This window comes from Plasmopara halstedii (assembly GCF_900000015.1).
Source record: "Plasmopara halstedii genome assembly, contig: Scaffold_1211, whole genome shotgun sequence".
Taxonomy (NCBI): Eukaryota; Oomycota; class Peronosporomycetes; order Peronosporales; family Peronosporaceae; genus Plasmopara; species Plasmopara halstedii.
Genome location: NW_020188126.1, coordinates 1,335,168 through 1,358,001, shown reverse-complemented (window position 1 = coordinate 1,358,001; position 22,834 = coordinate 1,335,168). Strand labels below are relative to the sequence as shown.

Genomic DNA, 22,834 nt, shown 5'->3' with positions numbered 1-22,834 from the left:
TCGGGATATCCCCGCCACTTCACCAGATATTGGGTCTGACCCTGGTGACGACGTCGTCCCACTAGACGTTTCACATGATAGTGAACGTCAACCTTTCTCATCGAGAAGTGTCGGTGGCAGGCGGTGACGGGTCGACCGCCGTCCGGTAACCCGCGGTGCTCTTCGAGCCCTTAAAGATGAGATCCTTCGTGATCGGAACTCCGCTTAGCGTCATGCTGAAGTAGCATATCGCTGTGCGAACGTTCTTGATGATTCGGAGAGCGTCGTGCGCCGGCTGCCTCGCCTTGAGGACTACCGCGCTCTGTCAAAGTGACTCCTAGCCGGGGAGCAGGCGAAGCTTCGCTGCAGACAACGGTGGGGCGCCTGGCTCCATTGGAAATGGAGGGTGTTGCACTCCGTGCTCAGAACGAGTTGCTGGTTCAATTTCTGCGTGGACGAGGGCCCATGGGATCCGCTCTGGCGCCAACGCTTCCGCGTTTCCATGCGCCGGATCCCGATTCAGCTTGAGCAAACCCACGCAAAACACCGGGTGAGTGCGCATCCGTTTGGGGAGGTTTACCGTATACGCGAGGCCCCGCTTGGTCACAACCTTAAACGGTCCAACAAACCGTGAACAAAGCTTTGTCTGGAAGATAGCAGGGGCTGCATGTGTAGGCAGGTTTGAAAGTTTAATAAAACCAAGTCTCCGACCTAACAGCTTTTCACTTTGCCTCTTCCTTTTTCATCTGCATTTTTTTCTGCAGGTCTTTTTTTTCAGCCATCGCGTCGTGAACGTGCCGTATGACACTCAGTTTGGTAGACAAGGAGTCATCGAATTCTTTGCGGATGGTGAGGGGGCTGACATCAGCTAGCCGTTCCGCTATTCCTCCCCCACCAAGCACTGAGCCATGGGTTGGCGGCGTCAGCGAAACGCGAGGTTGAACCAGCCCGTTCACGTAGAACGGCGTGTAACCGGTAGAGGAATGCACTGCATTGTTTAGCACAAACTCTACGAGTGGCAACATGGCGCTCCAGCGCAGACGCTGCGAAAAACGTCTTCGATGACGCGATTCACCCTTTCGGTTTGGCCATCGGTCTGCGAAGGATCCGCTGTCGACATATCCAACTGGGTGCCGAGCACCTTGAAGATAATCGACCAAACGTTTTCTGTGAAACGGGAGTTTCTATCAGCGACAACCGACTCTGGGAGTTCGTGTTGTCAGAAAACACGATCCACGGACAGTGTTGCTGTACCGACCCCGTCGATGAAGCCTGGCACCGCCGCCAAATGAGCCATCTTGCTCAACCGGTCGACGAATACCACGACACCCGTGTTGCCTGCCAAATCTTTTGGCAGCCAAACACAGTGTTCAAACACATGGACTGCCAGCACCCAGTGGGTACCGGTAGGTTGGACAGCGGCGCAGCCGCATTTGGAGATGGTTGCACCCTTTGATACGTCTCTCACGTGGGCACATAGGTGCTTGGCCATTTGTACAGCTTGAGCCACCACTTGTGGCATCTCACAGAGCTGTAGGTTTTCTCACGAACGAGATGACCACTGATTGGGGTGGCGTGGGCCTCATAGGGGATACGGTACCTCAAATCGGCATCGTTAGAAGCCACAGTTTGTGATGTATCCGTCGAGTCGGTGCTATAATACAGCAATCCATAATGCAATGAATATTGGCGCAACCGTGCACGAAGTCGCGACTATAACTACTTGTCCAAGTCTCCAAACTCCTTGCTTCCGAGAGTTTGTAGCAGCGCTACACACATTATAACCTCCGTATGCGGCGCGAATCAAATCGAAACGGATGAAGTCACCGTCGTGACAAGTGCAAGTTTAAAGTCTGGTCAGCTTGACAACGCGTCAGCCAAAGCATTTTGCTTTTCTGCCTTATACTTCGTCTCGAAATTATATATTGCGAGGAAGGGAGGCCATCGAGCTATCCTCTGCTAGAGGTGAGTCAACTGAGTTGCAGTACATAATGACGCATGGTCTTTGTAGATCACAACCGGCTTTGAGCCAAGCAGGTGCACCCTGAACTTGACACGTGCATACTTCATCAGTAGCTCCTTGTCATGAACTGGGTAGTTCCGCTCCGCAGCCTTAAGCTGGCGAGATCTGAGCTCGATCACCCGATCTTGCCCCTCAGCGTCTGCTTGCAGCAGTGCACAGCCGAAGGTAATGCCTGAAGCGTCACAGACGACACTGATGGGACGGCCAGGGTTGTCAAGCAACGCCAGTATTAATGCATGAAGGAGGCCATCTTTGACCCCGTCAAAAGCTCCTGATGCTCGGTGTCCCATCAAGATCCATATCCTTTTTTAATGTGATTCGACAATGGCCACGCCATTTCCCCTTATTTTCATTGTACTTGTTTAAGTAATTGGCGAGGCCAAGTCACTTGCGCAAGTCCATTTGATGCTTTATATCCGGCTAGTCCACAATGGCCTTGACGTTAAGCGGAATCCGACTGAAGGCCAAGCTTTAGGATGAAGCACTCTAATATATTTTCTTTGGCGCCAAAGATGCGCTTGTCTGCATTAGTATACAGCTTATTTATGCGCCTGCACTCGATCACCGCTCTTAAATAGACAATGTGATTCTCTTCATCCGCCCTCCTGTGCCCCGTACGACCGTGGACGAAGATGTCATCGAATTATATATGTACATACGCCCAATGGGGCCTGAACAACTGCGTCACAAGACTATTAAATTTTGATGGTACACTTAACTTAGGGCATCACCAGCCACTCTCAGAACATACCGCTTAGAGAACTCACCGCTGTCAGCGGAATATCACTCGCTCTAATAAGCAATTATTAGTCGAGTGCACTGTACTTTGAACATCCAGCCATGTGTTCTGGAGAGCATTTTTCCTAGAAATCGGCGTCTGTGTCAGCGTTGAGTAAATTGTAAGTGTGAACGATACGCAACTTGCTGTTCGGGTTCCGGACACAAAATATGTGTGTCGAATGGAGAGATTTGCTCCAACGCACCATTCCTACGTCGTACTTCGCACGAAAAAATGCTCAATGACGTCGGACTACTCCTTGGGCAGGGGCCATTGGATGTTACGCAGTACTTGGTCCTCAGATCCAGATCGATCGCATGACGCACGCCTCGCTTCGAAGGTAGGACCGACTGCAGATCTTTGGGGACGACGTCTTGAAATTCCCTCACCAAAAAATAGAACGGATCCGAGAGATCCGTCAGAATCGAAGATCCACTTCGTGCGATCAGCACCCTCTTGGTAGCCTCAAGGACAGCTTTATCCAGAAGCGACGACGACATAAACTCCTCGTTCGGTCTTGTAATGATCACATCGGCTGCAACGTCTGCCTTCAAGGTACCACCGAACTCTTCGAGGGACATCTCGTCCATCTCAAGAAGAGCATCCACGGTAGAATAGCCTCAAAGAAGACGTCGCTGTCTCTCCCTTGTCATAATGTTGACGAGACTGTATAGCTGTGTGCTATCGACTACGGTAGGCACATCCTGGGGCAGGGTCGTCTCGTGGCTAGCATACGACGTCGCTGTCGCCTCTTCACAGATCAGTGGGAACACGCACCCAACGTCGTTCAGCGTCAGCCCAACTTCCTGCTCCACTGGAATCGTGATGTTATCGACAACAACCGACGAAGAGCTGCTAGCTCCGCAGTCTTCGTCCAGTAAATAACGTGCCACTCCACGCGCGTCTGAAGAGCCATGCCCAAAATGCCTCGGACCTCGTCCAACCATGCCACTTGTGGCATGCAGCGACTGCGAAAACGGGAGCAGTGCTCTGTGGACTGCGTGCCATTCCATGTGCTTCGTAGAGTTCTCGCCCTCGATGTCTCGGTCTTGGCAACCATGCCACACATGGCATGTACTGACTGCTCTGATACTTCAGAAACGCTTAGTGACTTAAGTGCCACTCTATGTTCAGCCCGCGAGCTATGTTCGGGATCTCTATCCGACACTGTGGAATACTCCGATTTCAGCACGTTGACCGCCTCGGATTAGTACCCGCGCCATTAGCCAGCTGGGGTGGGTTCATGACTCCAGCAGGAGACGTGCGCTTAGTCCCCAACGTCTTCGACCTCCAGTCGATCCATGGCTCATGGTAAGTATGACCCTATCCTTGGTATGGCCAACTATGCCATACCTAGGATGAGGTCAAACATTTAAAACAAGTCTAAGTCTAAGCAGCCTTCCACGCTATTAAAGTCAACAAACTTGACACCGAGGTTTATGGGGACCATCGACACCGTGACACATACCTGTCGCTGAGCAAACAGTGACGATGGCACTCAACCGCGCTATCAGCGCTTCAGCATACAGCTGACTTCCTTCCATCGTGGAGCGTCGAGCGAAATTGCCCGACGCCCCGGAGTCGATCAAGATTTTCCTTGGTTTCTCAAATTTCTTTACGGTCGCTTTCACGACTAGCAAGCCCGGCTTGCATACACTTACCAAGTTCAAGAGCACGGAGCTCTTCGGGGATGGCCTAGCTTGCCTATATCCCTCGAGGCTAAACAAAACTTAGATTCCCCCAGTTGGCCGCCCCGCGCCTACTGGGTGCTGTCGTCTTTTCGAAGACTGGTGAGAAGCGGGATGTCGGTTCGGTGAACCTTGACACGCCTTGAGCAGGAGACAACCAATTCAAAGGTGATGAAAGTCTCCACAGACAGAACAACATCAGGTATTCGAATGCTGCCCGACAGCTCGCAGCTTTACCTCCTCGTCCTCATAATAGCTAAGATCCATCGGCTCAGGCCCGCTCGACGAGCTGCTAGAGTGTGCATTTCAACCAATTCGGGCCGAAAGCTGAATTTGATATTCAATGTCACATTCACTGCTTCTTCAAAAAAAGAAAGATGCGCACGGAAGACTACAATTCCGGCCACGCCAGTGCTGAGGCCCTACATAACCCGGTCATCGAGAAGAGGATCAGCTGCCATACCGGCAATGAGAGTACACAACGCTTGATCAAAGTCCACCATCTCCTTCTTATCCTGTCTAGCAGCAAGGAAACGCGACCACAAGCGATATGCCTGGTTAGGCGAAAAGAACACTCGCGCAAGCTGCAGCTTCAGCTCCGTCCAGGAGGGAAACGCCGCTTTGATCAAAGTGCCGCACGTCAGTGCCCATTTTCGCGCTCGACCACCGCGCATGGAGATAGCTCGCGCCACGAGCTGTTGCTCGGTCTGAATCATGGCGGACGCCATGGTCATGCCGACCTCTCTCACCCAGAGCAGAAAAATATCTCCATCCTTACCCTCGTAGATCTTAACGCGCACCATGAGCGGCCTGGGTTGGGAGGAGTCACCCGACGTCGACGGTGGCGTCATGAACGCAGTCGACGCCGACATCTTCTGCTCTAGGTTGAGCAGAGTATTTGATAGCTGGAAAACACCTCTAGGCGGGCGCTGGTCGCTTCAGGTAAGCTAGGGGTCGAAGCCCTTAAGGCTACGCAGAGACATCAGCTTTTTGAGCCCGTTCTGCATGCCTTGGGGCAAATAGGAGATTTGCTCCACCCTCACAGGAGGTCAATCGTAACCACTCGGTTTAGATTGACTACGAGTTTTATCAAGTGCAGCGGGGCTACCAAAGCTCTTTTGCTTTGAAGAAGCTTGTTCACGAGGTAGCAGATCGCAATCTGCTTACTCCAAGAGTAACTATAACTTAACCCAAGGGTAATCACTTCCTTCTTTTGAAACGTAAGATGTACTTCTTGATTTTTTGCGCAATGCCGCCTATATTTAAATCTGTAGGTCTTCTTATATATATAGAAAAACCTAATTTAATGCATAACTACTGGCTGTTTCAGCCATGTACTGGCTTCTTGTTTAATAATTGCCACACCATTGCGAGGTCACACCATATTGTGTGAACCATACCAGGCCATGCGAAACCCATCTACTCTGTGTATTTCTTGGTGAAGGCGACGTTGTTGGTTCGGGACTCGACGAGCCACTATGACCACTCCCATCATAGTGCCTGACCAAGAATGACTCTAGGACCGCGAATACCGCGTCTTTTGCGAAGGTACTTCAAGCCATATGATCGTGTTTAAGAGAGCGTTTCTGATGCGGGTTACATTAGTAAGAGCAAATACTGCTTCGAGCAATGATTGGAATGAAGTTTGGGTGCAGTGGGTGCTCTTGAAGTGTGTCTTTAAAATGCATTACGTGTGTGGTACACATTTGCTGGGGCATATCGGTGTACGCACCGTTAGATCATGTGCATACACCTTGCAAATAATGTCACCAAAACCCGGTAGAATGTTTAAGTATGCTGTGACCTTGGTGTGATTGAATGTGGTTTTATTTCTCGTGTCAGCTACGCTTTATGAGTGCTAGGGCGATATAGCGCATAAGATTGGAAAAGTACAAAGTGACTTAACGCGTAATTGCAATATATATAATCGGCAAGTTATTTGGTGCTTTCAGCTATATAGAAAGTTGAAAATGATTAATCTGTGATGTTCTCATTGGTGATACCATTTTGAAACATAGGACACTCGAAATAGGGTGTCGCCAGCTTACTGTGATGACTGTGAGAGACATGCTACATAAAAGTTCCTCCATACTTTGCTATCGGAGAACAGAAGGAATCGCATTCACCAGAATTGGTTCGTATAATCATTTTAGGACATTTATAAGTTTTTTTAGCCAGATAGTTATCTTGAGAAATTGTAGAACAAAAAGGAGCGTATTATCTAGCATTGATTGATCTGCAAAATACAAAATTAATTATCATTAGGCTGTCTAGCGAAATTGAGAAGAGATACAAATGAGGTTAGAATAAAGAACTTGTCACTCAAAAAGTTATCATGATTAGCTATTGTATAAACCACACTAATCACTTGCCACCTCACGCTCACGCGCTTTAATCTTCGCATCCTTCATGGCCACATTCAAGCTAGCAATCTCGTTCTTGAAAGTTTGCTGGATAGCTTCGTCAGCTGTTTGCTTCAAGTAACCAACGATTTCATCACGCCGAGCTTTCAACTTGAGATAGTCGGGGTCTTTTTTCCAAACCGCTGGAGCATTTCCACCACCAGCAACTGCATGTTTGGAAGAGTTCGGTATCTCGGTTTTCTGAGAGCATGACTGTGCACCGAACAAGACTGATGATAAATACATAGGAACAATTAAAAGACCATACTTTGCTCCCAAGAGGGAGATCGCCTTCTTGATGTCATTCTTGCTCATTTTGCTTGAGATCAGTGTTGCCTCCATGGTCGCAACTGCAGAATTCACAACCGCTGCTTTCTGCAGCTTGCCCTCAATGTGACATCCCGTTGCGCCAGTCGTGATCTGATTTTTTTTATTGTTGCCTGCTCCACTCATTTGCCTTGGAGTAGGTTTCAAAATGAAAGTTAACGATAAATGTTTCTTTATGTCTGTTTAAATTTTTTATTGTAGTCTTTTTCACTCACTCACACGTAACCAGTTTACTGTTTATACTCTGAATATTTATCAAGTTAAATCTGTACAATACATATATCGACTCACCTTTTTCAGCGTGAAAGCAGGACCGAAGTACATGTGATGAGCCTGCAATTCAACCAATACGCTTTTATGTTGAGGCGACAGACAAACGCAGTATATTGTCTTTGTGACTTTTCACACTAGCAATCAAGTTTTACGTTGCAGGGCGTCAAAGCTAGGATAGGTGGAAATCGAGGTTGTCACAAGTGTTGATGATGACATTCGTAGCGCCGGTGCAATGATGCTTTTCAGCGTGTATGCCACTTGCATGGAGCTTGGCCGCGCGTCGGGGTCAAGTTGCGTACAATCCATGATCAATTTTCGAAGAATGGTAGGGCAGTCGTCGCGCAATGAAACGCGAATGTTTCCGAGCCTTACGAAGTGGGCAAGCTGCATGCCTGGTAACCGTCCACCTTTTTCAGAAATGACATCCGAAAAAGGTGATTCGCAGGTGTCCATTTCTGATAATACAACACCAAGGGAATAAACATCTGCTTTTTCCGAGTATTTCTTGCCTTCAATAATCTCCGGGGCAGTCCACAACAACGTTCCAACGCCTGAAGTCATTGTTTCATTAATGAAAGTCTTGCGACTAACGCCAAAATCGCTTAATTTGGCATGCATTTTTTCATTTAAAAGAACATTTTTGGACTTGAGATCACGGTGTACGATAACAGGTCGTAGACAATGCAAATAGACTAAGCCTTCAGCGATATCCATCGCAATCGAAATCTTTTCTTGCTGCCACGAAAAGCAGTCTCGGTTTTGCTTTAGCACTGCATCAAGATCACCTGCTTCCATGTACTCAAGCACAGCGCACAAATTCTGCAATCGGTTCCAACTTAAGCCTTCGAAAGAAACAATATTACGGTGCTGTAACATACACATCAACTGAATCTCTCCGGCAAATTGTTCCAAACTCGAAGTCAGCTGACATTTCTCCGGCAATAATCGTTTAATGGCTACACGCTGTGTGTTAAACTGTCCGAGCCATACTTCACCATAAGCTCCTTTTGATAAAAGACTTAAAAAAGTCAATTGGTCAAAAGCAATACATTTTGAAAGTACTTCTGGATGTTGCAAGAAGGTGGTCAACTCTTCAGATTCGTCGCAATATTCGCTTACACTCTTGCCACCAGCTTCAGCACCGAACCATGTACCAACCGTAGAGGATTGCTGTGATTCACAATTGCTAGCATTGCCAAATGTATACCAAGATGACAATCGGCCTCGGGTCGATTGAGCGATCGCATGTATATTAGCAGTTGACAAGTTGTTCGTAGTCACGTGCCGTCCAATCACCCAAGAGATAAAACCCAGTGGTTGGGCTCTACTAGTGTCTGGCGATTGTCCAATGCTGATAAAACCCGCAGATTGGGTTGCACCAATCTCTACTATAGGCTCAGCATTCCCCATTATTCTACTGTGACACCAGTAGCCAATCACTACAGTCATGATGAGCATGAAGATTCCAGCCATGATTGCACCAAGAAACAATGTCGTATTTCTACCACCATACAAAATCTCCGACTGAAGAGTTAATGGTAATATTTTAGCTGCTGCTAGAAATTCTTCCACCTTTGCGTGATCAACCACCGGCCTACAGAAATCAAAAGCACCACCTGAAGCGATCACATCCTCTAGTCTCAGGCACGGGATAATTGCGTCGACTGAATTGTCATTTGACATTCCTGATTTATCATTTTGCATGTGAATCGAATACACTTGCAAGTCCGTTGTCTGGTCACTTATTATGATGTTGTGGCGATAGACTTGAGGAAACGGCATGGTATTATATACAGCAGCAGAGGACCAGAAGGACATATTGTTGCTTGAGAATAGCGTGGTATTCAAGTTGTCAATTGCACACTGAAAGGATCTCGTGATATTAGCGACACACCTGACACTTGATTCTTGAAATTGCGTCGTCACACACTGTGCTGTAAAGTCGTCGTACAAGACACCAATTTTTGCCATTTCTACTCCAATTGCAGACCCGTTTGAACAGCGAGTGTAGACTGGAAGTATAGTGTCGCCGGCTTTGTCTCCATTGTCGAAACCACCTGAGAATACGTAACCGTGCACCCAAAGCAATCCCACCTTAGTAGCATCGTTCAGTTCGTTCCACGATGTGTTTGAATGTGTAGATAACGTGACTAGTACTTCATTTGGTACTTCGATATCACTGGGTTTAGTTATCACTTTAAACTCACTCTCAAGGTTCTCACAGCGCGTGAGAATGTCACTGTTTGAAGAGATGGCAAGTGCTAGCAGATTATGACATAGCGTAAGAGCTGTAGAGAGCGGCCATTTGCATTGTTGGCGAGGGATACAGTTGACCATGATGAAGTGCGAAAAGTGGAGAGATTTAGAGAAGACAGAGCTTTACGCACTCAGGTACAACTAATCGACATTTATCGTATATCAGGTAGAGTGACACGATACACAGTGATCAAATATGGAGTAAGCAGCGGGAGCAGGATTGAGATGTAATATAGAAGCATGTTTAGATTCTTTTTGTGTAGACGCTAGCTCAGTATTTACATTGTTGTTTCTCAGACATAAAGCGTAGGGTACTGTGATAAATATAATGACATGAAAACGCGCAAGAGGCCCGTGGATACATGGGCTGCTAGCCTTGTGCTCGGGGTACATAAAAATCATGATAGTGAAACAGACTTGAACTTGAGTGTGTTCCAAATACATGCCATTCTTGGTAAAGACGAACAAACTATGTACCTAGCTACTCGAAAAGGCCATAGATTTTGCTTTTGGGTGGAGCGCACAAGCCTGTCTTTCGTGCGCCAATTTACGCGCACTTGCTTAGACAAGTTTTCGCTACCTCTCTGCGAGATGCTCGACATACCCGCTGCACTTGGTATTACTCGTCGTCAATTTCAAAGAATGAATCCTGATGATACTATACCCTCTATGGATATGAAACATAATCCATCCTTGGAGCGACTGGATGGCATTTCGACTTTAGGTATTTCTAAAAATACAACTAATTTGCAGCCGAGGGTCGGTTGAGATGAGTTTACAAAATGCACCTTCAGAAAAACCTCAATTGGTGTCGGTGGGAGCATTTCCAGTTTCTTCCGCAAGTCTGTATATACCAATGTCTGAGATTACAAAATTAAGATTTCTCTTAGGGCACGAGAAATAAGCTGACAATCAAAATTGATATGCTTAAGACAGTGCAACAGCGCGTCCCGCTTGGAGTCATATTGCTAAGATACCACGCGCGAGAACGGGCAGTCACATATCCTACCTCTTGAGACACGGCATTTCCAGCATAAAATATGTTGAAGCCACAATGTTACGGATGGTCGCACTGACACCATTCGCGTCCATCTTAACTCTTTTTCGGCATTACCTTAATATTAATATAGAGCTCAGCCACCATGCCGTGAGATCCAATTGAAGTACAGGAGGCGAAGTATCTGTGAGCGCGCTGGAGGTGACGAGCCTTAGCCATGATGAGAAGGAAGAAGCTGATCTTTTAGCTGCTGATCAGTACCCTGGAAGTTGCACTTTCTTTATATGTAAAACGTCAAATGCTTATGCCTTTCGTATTCAGTTTCTCTCGGTTGAGAGCTTTGTGTCCCCACGGAAGTCGAGTCAAAGAGACTCGTCCTCAACTAGATAGACTAGCTGGAACACTCCAGGTTTGTTAAACTCAAAGTCTCGGGTTTTGAATAGCGGGAAACAGCCCTGATCGACACTGGATCGTTAGAAATTACATAGATAGATGACTACGCGCCAAAAAGTTACTGATACGATACCCGTGCGACTTAAGATTGCGAACAAATGAAAGAAATTCCAATTCCTTTTCTTGTAAGTTGGTGGGCTTCAACAGTGTGGGGCGTCATCTTATCCAAGACCCGAATTCATGGAAGGATCTCTTTTTTGCTATCATATGGCTTGAACGCTAGCCACCACAAATGACTGACTATGTTTTGAAGGAGTCGATGGCGCGACAACCATCATTCGTATCGAAGTGTAGATAGTGCAACCCTTACATGCACATGCAGTTTGACTGCCCCACCATTTTGTAGTGACAAGGAATGAAGGTTTGCAATCGACTTTGATGAAGCAGTAACATATCCCAAAGATATATTAACATGTAGCGAAGCCTCAGCAATCGCAGCAACATATTGGCTGGTCTGTCTGATATTTTATTACCGCATGGAGAGTACTCTGAAAGGCGAAAGCCACACACCATGACTCATAATACTTGATTTACGTGAGATAAAACATCATCTCACGTCATCTTTCACTCTCGAGACATCGACGTTTTCACGTCAAGTAAAATGTCTGTGACCAGGGCCTATAAAGAATCAAAGTCAGCAATTTCTCAACTCTCACAGCGCAACGCGACCTATCGCTCCAACTTGTAGTAAAGAATAACTATTTCACTCGTATTTTCATAAGAATAGCCAGTTGAAATTGCCTCGGGTTTTTTCTGGCTGTCCAAACCAAATAAAGTAGTGGGCTAGTGGGTTCTAATCCTAACATTGAAACGATCATGCTGTGTCATCTCATTCGAGCATATGGAATGCAAGAAATCTGCGTTCATCTTACTGCCTAATCATATTAACCCTCCACTTGTAACCGTTGCTACATGCGTATGCGCCAGAAAAGGTCTCCGAGCTCGCTTCTGGTTCCTCAAGAAATCCTGGTGGATACCTACCGCACTCAATTTCGTGCTCAAAACAAAGGCGCTCCTGTAACCGCGATGCGATTAATTCCTGTGGTGCTCGCCTACTGCAGATGACGAAGAGCTCTTTGAGCGATGGGAGCAGCGGCACCGGAAACTCTCCTCGCTGTACAACTTATGATTGAGTCACAAGGAGGTGGACGCGCGTGTGAAACGCCATCTTTCGTTTTAGTATGCCGAACTCAAGGCGCATTGCCGACTTCCTTTGAGTTGTTGCCCTGCAACGTATGGGCTCACCCCTCACGCTCCCGCACTCACACAGGTGAGTCTGCGACAGCAGCGCTCAGGATCATAGCATGAGATCAGGTCTGGACCCTTCACTTTTTCTGGATAGTGCCGAGAAGCGCGTAACGTACGACGACGCGGAACGTCATCATCCCTCTGATCATAAGCGTCTACGACGTCTGGACAGTCTTACTTTAAACTCCCACAAGTTCACGAAGTCGAAATATCCCCGCCACTCCACAAGATACTGGTTTGACCCTGCACTCCACAAGATACTGGGTTTGACCCTGGCGACGACGTCGACCCACCAGACGTTCCACGTGATAGTTGACACCACCATTCTCGCCGAGAAGAGTCGGTGGAGGGCGATGACGACTGGGTCAATCCGCGTCCGGTGACTCGCGGTGCTCTTCAAGCTCCTGAGGACGAGGTCCGTCGTGATCCGGACCCCGCTGAGCATCATACTGGGTCGCAAACCGCTGTGCGGAAGACCTAGCGAACTTGGAGTACGTTATGCACCGGCTGCCTCACGTTGAGGACTATCACGCTCTGTTGGAGCAGCTCCTAGCCGTTAAGCAGACGAATGCATCGCACCATGCGATATTGGAGCGCTTGGCGTCGTTGGGGATGGACATCGATGAACTTCGTGCAAAATCAGTTGCCGTTCCAGCTTCTAGGCGGTCGAGCGCCTGTGGGCGCCCCTACGGTGCCAAGCTTTTGCGTTTACATACGCCGGATCCCAGTATGGCTTGATCAAGCCCACATAAAACACCTGGTGGGTGCGCATCCGTTTCGGAAGGTTTGGTGAATACGCAAGGCCCTGCTTGACCACCGCCTTGAAAGCCGATCAACCGTGGGTGAAGCTTTGTCTTTTAGGCAGCAGAAGTTGCATAGGTATGAAGATTTGTAGCATTTAATAAAACCAGGTCTCCAACCTCAGAGGTTTTGATATTTCCTCTACCTCTTCTGTCTGCATACTCCTTGGGATGTCTTGGCTTCCAGCCATCGCATCGCGAACGTGTCGTAAGACACTCAATCTGATTGACAGGAAGTCATCGACTTTTTTACAAACATGATATCATCTAGCAGCTCGGCTATTCCTCCCCCACCAAGCTCTGAACCATGGGATGGCGGCGTCAGCGAGACGCAAAACTAAACAAGCCTATTTACGGACGTGTAGACAAATGCAACGCACTGTTCAGAGCAGACTTTACGAGTGGCAGCATGGTGCTCCAGCGCCTCAGTATCTCATCGCAGACGCTGCGAAGCACGTCTTCAATGAAGCGTTCACAGGCTCAGTTTGACCATCGGTTTCTGGATGATCCGCTGTTGAAATATCCAGCTTGGTACCCAACACCTTGAAGATCGTCGACCAAAACTTTCCAGTGAAGCATGCATCTCTGCCAGAGACAATTGATGTTAGGAGTCCATATTGTCGAAAGACACAATCCACAAACAGTGTCGCTGTAACGACCCCGTCGATGGTGTCCGGCACCGCCGCACGATGAGCCATCTTGCTTAAACGGTCGACGCCCGTTTAGCCCGCCGAATCCTTCAGCAGGCTAAACACAAAGTCCAAACTCATGGACTGCCAACACCCGGAGAGTCATTCGGAGAGGGTCTCACCCTTTGACACGTCTCTCGTGTGCGCACATATGTGCTCGTCCATTTGTACAAGCGACCAGTAGTGGCTGCTCAGTGAGCTGCATGTACTCTAACGACCGAGACGACCACTGAGTGGGGAGGCGTGGGTATCATAGATGATTGGGTACTTTAAAAAATCCTCATCAAATTCGTGGCGTATCCGTCGGGTCGGTGATATGATACAGCAATTCATAATTTAGTGAAAAGCGACACAACCGTGCATGCAGCCGCGACGACAACTTCTTGTCCGAGTCTCCAAACTCCTTGCTCCCGAGAGCCTGTAGCAGCACTACGCATATATCATCACACGCGTATACGGCGCGGATCAAATCCTTCACGAATGATGTCACCGTCGCGACATGTGCAAGCTCAAATTCTGGTTTGCGTGACAACGCGCCAGCCAAAGCATTTTGCTTTTCCGGCTTACATTTCAACCCAAAATTGTATTCTGCAAAGAAGGAGAGCTATCGGAACATCCTCTGCAAGAGGTGAGGCGACTGAGTCGCAGAGCGTAGTGACGCATGATCTGCGTAGATAACAAATAGCTTGGAGCCGGGCCGATAAACTCTGAACTCGACAAGTGCATACTTCATCGCAAGTAGTTCGCTGTCATGAACTGGGCGGTTCTTCTTTGCAGCCTTGAGCTGATAAGACTCAAATGTGATCACCCAATCTCGCCCCTCGGCGTCTGCTTGCAATGGTGCACAGCTGACGGCAAGTTCACAAGGTTGTAGTCACTCTTGGAGTAAGCGAATTGCGATCCGCTACACTCATGCTGGTTCTTAGTATAGAACGACGGTAGTCGACCTTAACCAAGCTTCCTCTAAGCGAAAGAGCTACAGCAGCCCTGCTGCAAACAGCATAGTCGCTCATCGAGGGTGGGTCGCTCTCTACGCTTCACTTCGTTTCTCCATGAGCTGTAAACTTGTGCATGCTGCCAGTATTGCAACGCCTCGTCACGGATTCTCGTCTATATTCAGCTCGTCACCTCAACATGTCTCAGCGAGACGAATTCGCCCGTTTGATAAACGTCAAGATTATTGATCAATTCATCAGATGTTGCCTGCCGCAATGTGGACAGTAACTTTAAACGTGCTTGATACGTCTGCTCGCGACCTTTGTCACATCAAATTGTCCCACGATGTGAGCGCCTATTTTACCGAAGCCGCGGCTTGCAGACGCCCATGATCTTCTCACTTTGAGCGAAGAAGACTCTGGTGGTGCCAAGGGTGAGCAAATTCCCAGTAAAGGGTGATGCGCGGACAAGCCGGACGAAAACCGCGAACACAACAGAATTGGCAGGATAAGGATCGCAATTACGGGTGCTCACGAAGAACGAGCATGATGCACGCAGGACGAATGAGCGTGCCAAGGGTACAAAATGACTAGCAGAATCGAAGCCACTAGGACATTGACAAGACAACAAAAGGGATGCACGCAGCGAACGAGGAGAATTGTTATAGGGCAATTTTTGGGCCATCCGAGCACACACAAACTGCCCGCCGACTTAACCAAGATGTAAATCAGGAGGCCGAAGGAGTACCAATAGCATCAAGAGCCAAGAACAGCGTTCAAACAAAAAAAATGCTTGTTCAGTGAGAAGCCAGCACACACTTTAGAGACAGGATGATTTTGACTGCCCGTTGCTATTTCTGATTCAAACGACATTGAGCAACTTTCGCCGGAAACAATTCCATCAAACATTTTATATTTCAAGTTTCTCATCTTCAGTGTAACCCGATACCAACTTTGTAAGTATATTCCTCCAGCAACTTTAAGATTACAGCACCTAATTCGCCAATCTGAACAGAGAGTTTATCTGAATGCTTGATGAGAATGATGACGAAATGTGCATCAACCTAATGTTATGAATCTTTGTCTTAACAATCAACAATCACAATTTTTGCGGCATCAAAGCTGGAATTTGATTTGTAAAAATTACTTTTTTGGTCCTTCGTGTGCACCACTCACTCTCACTTTCATGGAGATCCAGCTAAACGCCGCGCCAGATGATGATGACACGCCCGCAGCGTCTTCTACCATTTCACCCGCCGTTTCTATGGCGTTACTTCTCTCTAATGATGTGGATACACCCCGTGACGCAATTCATAGCCCATTGCGTTTCTCAAGTCTCAATGATAGCGCCTTAAGTGTTGAGTCCGATACTTCAACACCCAAAATACCCACATTACAGACGCCTAAGCTGCAAACGCTACAAAATCAGTTGCATCGAGCACTTGAGAAGCTCTGGGGTGAATCAGCACCAGCAGTGAAGCGCCAAAAAAAGGGTAAACAAAGCCGTCGAGCTAAATCTGCAATTAACAATAGTGCAGATGTATACAAAACGCTCGAGCAGCTACAGTGTTCAATTAGTGCTTCATCTACGCCAAAGGCGCTTGAGGATGTGATCATGATTAGTTTGAGTGCTTTGGAGCTACTGGATGAAAAGGAGACGATTGTAGAGGAGAGCGAGAAAGGTGCCGATGTGGCTGCAATGCTGGCCAAAGTATCGGGAAAACCCGTGTATATGCAACTAATTCGTCTGCTTCAACGTGCTCTAACTTGTATTGGTGATCGAGAGGTTAAAGAGCTACTGACTTCAGTGTTGAATTGGAGTTTAGCTAGACAAAAGCCCGAGCATTGGATGTGGGTATTACCGGTTAGTGCGCCATTAGATTCGTATTTAGTGCATGAGTTTCTAGTGCGTCAAGCTATTATCAAGCCTGACGATGTTAAGTGGTTGATTCCGATTTTGGAGTTCTTAACGATAAAGAATCCGGATCAGATGGTGGATATTGCCCAAGAATTACTGCAAGAATGCGCTAAAAGTAGTGCTGATCGAGCAGTTTGGATGGTGCAGCGACTGATCACGTTAGCTACGGAGTCTGCTGTTATTGTTAAGGCTTGTGAGAATAGTCTGCAGTGGATTGTCACGGAGGAACTTGTAACGTCACTTGCCTCCAAGTACGACGAAGCAAAAAAGAATAGCATGACTGATGTGGAATGGAAAAGGCTTGATGATCTCTTGCTTGAATTTCTCCTTAAACGAAGCGCTGAGCTTTCGGATTCTGCCTTCCAGCTTTTGCTGCTGTTGCACAAGCTAACTGAAGCCAAAAACGAATCCTTAGCAGCTTCAGTGGCTTTGTTTCATGAGCAAGTAGTCCATTTTGCACGATTAGAGCTGTCTTGTGAATTTGTTCAAGGTATCTACCGATATCTTCCCTACATTTCTCGAACTTCTTTGCGTTTGCTTCAAGAGATGACAACCTTAGAAGGAACACCCGATTCGTGCATGGCAGACGATGAAAAAGTGTCGAAAGACGCTGCATTTCACCACTTTAAAAAGTGGAAAGAGTGGCTTGTATTGATAGCGCATCGCGTGTCACGAAAAGAAGTTACGGAGCAACTGATTAAGGCTGAGCTGGTACGTGCAGAGTTTGAGGAAGTCCGACTCGTGTACTCTTTTGACAAAATTTGCGACGCTGATCGTGCACTTTGCGAGCTTTTAACAACGTTACTAACTCCAAAACCAATCGAGTACGTGGCCTTTATACGCGATATCTTGCAGCAAGGGAAGTCTGCTAGCATAAAAGTTCAGAGGCGCGTTCTCGCAATCGTCCAGATGTTGTTGACGCTAAATGACACCAAATTCGGCAATTCTGCGGAAAATGAGCAGAACATCACCCTTGACGACAAAAAAACGTCAAGCATTGACAAACTTGCTCGGACCATGAGCTGGAGTTTGACCTTAGATGCCTTCAATATGTGGAAGGGCGAGACTGGTATTGAGTTTTACGAAAGTTTTCTAGATTTTGCTTGCTCAAAGGATTTTACTGTCGCTTCCCGAGCGCTTTTACTAGTATCAAGGACACCGTTTCTATCACTCGAAGATCCCAAATGGCAATTTCGTTGTGTCCGGAAGCTTTCACGCGTGTATTTCTCGCAACTTCGACAATATCGAGTGATTCTCGTACAAGAAAAAGATGAAAGCTCTGGCGATAATAAGTCGCAGAAAAATGCAATACAGAGTCATTTACACTCACTCAAGATGGTTTTATTCCGTGTACTGGTAATGGAAGGTGGTATTACGCACTACTCTTCATCCGTTTACAGCATTTTTGCATCATTATGGCTCGATGCGCTCCTCAGTACCATATCAGCGACAAGTGTGCCAACACATTTTCCGAATGGTGTCAATTTTGCCCATTTAAGTACAAATGACGAAGACGAGCTGAACGAGCGTCAAATATTTCGCTGTGAACGAACAATTAGTTCCAAATGCACAAATCTACAATCGTCTCAAGTTATCACGAAAAATCCTGATGCGAAGTTGGTGTATCGTAAGACTTTAGACTCGTCCTGGGAGCGGGAAATGCGCGCTGCTCGTGTGTGCAGTGTATATGCGACGGATCTGCTTGCTCAGCTTTTTGCATCTACAGGCACTCCTGCCACTATATTGGCTGACAATCCATCGCAAGTGAAAATGGGGCTTTCTCCTGATGAAGGGGCACTTCTCGAGCGTCGATTGACAATTATTGTGAATATGTTATTGGAACGCGTTATCCCATGCTGTGGAATTACAAGTGATGAAATTTACAAGGATTTGCTACCGAATCGATCGACTTTCGATGTCGACTTGCGAATTGAACAGTGGCTTAACCATTTTCCGGCCTTCCTCCCATTGTTGCGGAGTATAGTCACGCCAGCCGTGGTTATCGGCTCTTCGCAATTATTGCGACTTATACCAATTTTCAAGTCTGCTCTAGTAGTTTTGATAGGTCACTGGAATAGTGTCAAAGGAGACTTAAGTGGAAACAATCTCGATGTGCCTCCGTACATGCGTAACGCAAATCAATTGACGCTCACGTGCGAGTTGATACGGCTATTACGTGCAACCAATTGGTTACCAACGCAATTGAGCAAGACTGCCGAGTTGCTTCCGCTGACAACACCGGCTGATATTCGCTCGATTCTCTTCAGTTGTTGGTTTTACTTGTCGGATCATCCACCACGATCGGGATCACATGCTCCTACACCTGCAACTTCGGCAGCGGCCTCGCCAATCTCATCCGGTTCTTCTCCCGCTGGCTTCAATATCACTGATGTGTCGTTAAATGGTTCATCAAGATCAAGCCATCCGCCTCTCGAGTTCTACCTCGTTCCCCTGCGAAAAGCCCTGCATCGCAACATTCGGAAGATTGGAGCCAAATATCCGCTTTTCATGTGTTAGGCTTTTAAATATATGGTGTATCGAGTTCATGCATCAGCGCGTACGGTGTACAACACACACAGAAGCCACCACAAACAAGCATTGTAACTGTATCTAATTATCCAACTTGAATAGCTAAGAGAACTTCTCGAACACTGTACAGCTAATAATTGTCTGTATTTGTTTATAACCCTTGAAAGAACAGCTTTTCAACAAAATTGATCCTACACTTTATCAAATCTATGATGTTGAACGAGCAGTCGTAAAAGTAAAATGTATTAAATTTTATCTTGAATGTGATACATAATTCGAATCTTATCTAACTTTTAAGATAGTACCAAACATATATGTTTTCCTATACTCAATAATACAAATTAAATATAGTGCATACATGGCCTTTGCACAATAGTGTTAAGTGTACGTTTACCATGATAGAACTTAGGATTTCTCCTGTGTAAGGTCTTATCATCCCATCCGTACCCAGTACTAGTAAGACAAAAGGACGTGATAGATTTCTTACCCGTTAGAAACACAGTCCATCATCTGAGGTACGTTATAAAGTAGATGTCATGTGACCAGCAAGTATGAAGAATTCAATTTTATCTACAGTGAGTTTAGTCGCAAATGGCAGAGAAAAAGAATAATTAAAAACAGAGCTCTTCGCTTCAGTAAATTACGAACAGCAAGTTTACTTTACTGGTCTAGAAAGTGAACAAAGTAGAGGCAGCAATCGTCGCTAAAGACAAAACAAGTGTTCCCACAGAAAACAAAGCACCAGCGTCTGATGTAGAAGCGTCTGAATAGGCACTAACTTCGACTTCCTTATTTGAAGGCTTCCGTTTCTCACCAACAGCGGGACCCGCTGATGCGTGCTTGTAATTGTTGCCCTTAACGCCGTTGCATACCGGCTGCGTGATTGTACACTCGAGAATCGGGACTACTCACAACCAAACAATTAGTGTTTTAAGATGAAATCTTACATTTGGAAGCTTACCTTTTGGTGTTGGTGGCAACTCGATTGATATATTTTTTGGACACGACAGAATGGTGTCACGCGTTGGCGTATAGCTGTCATGCGTTACCGTCGATTGCTTTGTAGTCGTATATGCGTTTTTCAGATTTTCGTATTCCGGGTACGGTGTAAACACGCACTCAGACTTAGCGTTGTCGCAGTCTTCCGGAAGCAGGTAACCAACGCCATACTTGCCGGTATCTCCAGTCTTGGAAAGAGCTGCAATTGGCACAATTAGTACGAATAAAAGGAATACAACATTGAAAATAACGCATTCTTACTTTTGCTCCCAGCCAAATTCGCAATTTCCGTCGTGAATTCAAAGACATTACCACCCACAATCTCTTCAGTCATTTCCTTCTCCTCATTCATCCACTTGGCCTAATTAAAAAGGAACAAAAAGTTAGATGAGTGCCTATAAAATTATGACTTTTATACGTACATCAAGAAATGAGCGTTGGTTTGCATATCCTTCTATGGTGTTCACTCCCTTATTGCATCCAAATTCGCCAAACATTAATGGACGAGCGTAGCCAACCTCAGCATATTCTGACATAAGTTTCTTTAGACCTGTCGACTGTGAGTATTTGAGGTGAGTAACTGGATCACACTCAACGTATGGATTAAATCCCATCCACTCAGCTCTTGTATTCTCGTCATCATCCACTGCACAATCGTAGTACGCAATCCACTGCTGTCGAGGGGGAATATCTGCAATATCCAAACCAATTGGTACTTGACGAACTGATCCTGAGCAGCTTGCTGCGTAGCTACGAGTGTCACGTAGAAATGCTTTGACACACGGCGCCGTGGCTGTACCTTCCGCGCCATTTTCCACTTGCAAATTATTTTCGTTTCCAATACTAAAGCCAAGTGTATTGTCATAGACAGCGAAAGCGTTATAGACTAATTGTGCACGAGTAAACAAGTCGTCAGGGTAACATTTGGGTGGCATATAGTCAAGTACCGAGCAATTCTCGCATCTACCAGACATTCAATCATATTAGAGTTAATAGCGTTAAGAAGGATTGTAAATTAAGACTTACGGAGCAGTGATGCCTACAAGCACATAAATGCCTGCTTCAGAGCACGCACACATAAATTTGTCGTGGGATTTGCCTGGATCGACCGAGTAGAGACGAATCGTGTTCACGCCAAGGTCTTTCATGATTTCAAGATGAGGTTTCCACACTGCCTCGTGGTCATCAGCAGCCCAGTCGTAATTGCTGACACCAGACAATTTGCCATCATTGGGTCGTGGGTAGTAGGCCATACCTTTCATACGAAACTCAGCTCCAGTCTTCGAATCAAAGAATTTATTTCCCTTGGTAATGATATGAGGAATCCACGCGTCGATTGGAGAGACAGCGATTGAAGTACACAGAGCAAGAGTCGCGCAAAGGCGTTGAACGCGGGAGCCGAAAACCATGTTCGAAAGTACTGAGATTTTGAAAATGTCAGTAAGTTTCAGTTGCTTCTCGTTGACGACGAGTAGCAAATTGAAGAATGAAGACTACGGAGCATCTTATACATTGTGTCAGAGCGAAATTCCAGATGTCTTCTGTACACACTGTCGGCAGGATTTTTCGTTTACTTGCACAATACTTTCTCGTTGATTGTGAGCGACACGTGCGTTTGTAACAACTGACAAGTAAACGACGTATTATAAAGTAAATGAGGATTCAAGCATGGCCAAATCGTAGAGACACGGTAATCAAAGCGCTTCAGATAAGAAAAGAAACAGATTGTCTGCTTAGAGATAGGGTCCTCGCTTCGTTTATGCTGACAACTCGGATTTACTAAGAGCAATAAAAATTGCCACGAGCAACAAGTCAAGCCATGTCATGTTAAGTTTTTGTATTACAATGTGCGTTCAAATTGTTTAATCATTCAGACAATCCGGCGACATCTTGGCAGTCGCACGTCTTGCGATCATTAACCTCTCTATGCTTATAGAGGGACCGAAATCTTACATGTAGAATCAGATTTCACGCACAGTTGAGGTATCGTTGTCAAGTAGATAAGGAAATTATAATATTCAAAATGTGCAAAGACCATTTGAAGATTTAAACAACTAGGAACCTCATTTGGTCATGCGCTTCATAATTAACAACTTTCTACATGAGGTGCTCGACTGCAACAATCGCTTTTATAATTTCTATAAAAAAGATGACTCATCCGTGCCACAGTGTGATGGTTAAGCTGAGGTAGCGACACCGATAGACGTGCCTATCGTACAAAGCATTGAGACTTCACAGGTCCGCGGAAAGTATTGTTACACTTTAGAACGGAGTGACTGGAATCTCTGATACGTAGCTATGTACATAATACACCAGGCCTGGTATATGCCAGTTTTTAGAATTGGTAAGGTTGGTAGTTGTGCTTAACGTCGGACAATCTTACAGCAATTTCTTCGTCAAGCCAAACTGCTTTGCTTGCTTCGCGCCTTCTAATGATAAGTCAGTTAAAGACGAGCAAATTTTATATTTTTCTCATCCCGAAACTGAGAAATCAGACTCGACAGGCTAGCTGGAGGCTGTACATACCGTCGCTTATCGAT

General features: G+C 46.3%; 5 protein-coding genes across 5 annotated transcripts; 1 reads left to right on the top strand and 4 right to left on the bottom strand.

Moving 5' to 3' along the window:
• Window positions 1–6,828: 6,828 nt before the first annotated feature.
• On the bottom strand, window positions 6,829–7,323 carry PHALS_00922 (uncharacterized protein; the record flags this gene model as incomplete). The annotated part of the gene is made up of 1 exon (XM_024730687.1): window positions 6,829–7,323. One exon carries the CDS (start codon window positions 7,321–7,323, stop codon window positions 6,829–6,831), a length of 495 nt encoding a protein of 164 aa, XP_024580940.1.
• Window positions 7,324–7,611: 288 nt separating this feature from the next.
• On the bottom strand, window positions 7,612–9,807 carry PHALS_00921 (tkl protein kinase; the record flags this gene model as incomplete). Its single annotated transcript, XM_024730686.1, has 2 exons — window positions 7,612–9,064; window positions 9,365–9,807. 2 exons carry the CDS (start codon window positions 9,805–9,807, stop codon window positions 7,612–7,614), a joined length of 1,896 nt encoding a protein of 631 aa, XP_024580939.1.
• Window positions 9,808–11,740: 1,933 nt separating this feature from the next.
• PHALS_00920 (uncharacterized protein) lies at window positions 11,741–11,994 on the bottom strand (the record flags this gene model as incomplete). Its single annotated transcript, XM_024730685.1, has 2 exons — window positions 11,741–11,794; window positions 11,884–11,994. 2 exons carry the CDS (start codon window positions 11,992–11,994, stop codon window positions 11,741–11,743), a joined length of 165 nt encoding a protein of 54 aa, XP_024580938.1.
• Window positions 11,995–16,034: 4,040 nt separating this feature from the next.
• On the top strand, window positions 16,035–19,283 carry PHALS_00919 (uncharacterized protein; the record flags this gene model as incomplete). The annotated part of the gene is made up of 1 exon (XM_024730684.1): window positions 16,035–19,283. The coding sequence occupies one exon, from the start codon at window positions 16,035–16,037 to the stop codon at window positions 19,281–19,283; it is 3,249 nt and encodes a 1,082-aa protein (XP_024580937.1).
• A 680-nt stretch (window positions 19,284–19,963) lies between these two features.
• On the bottom strand, window positions 19,964–21,703 carry PHALS_00918 (hypothetical protein F443_07268; the record flags this gene model as incomplete). Its single annotated transcript, XM_024730683.1, has 5 exons — window positions 19,964–20,199; window positions 20,257–20,493; window positions 20,556–20,655; window positions 20,717–21,257; window positions 21,321–21,703. 5 exons carry the CDS (start codon window positions 21,701–21,703, stop codon window positions 19,964–19,966), a joined length of 1,497 nt encoding a protein of 498 aa, XP_024580936.1.
• Between the last annotated feature and the right edge of the window lie 1,131 nt (window positions 21,704–22,834).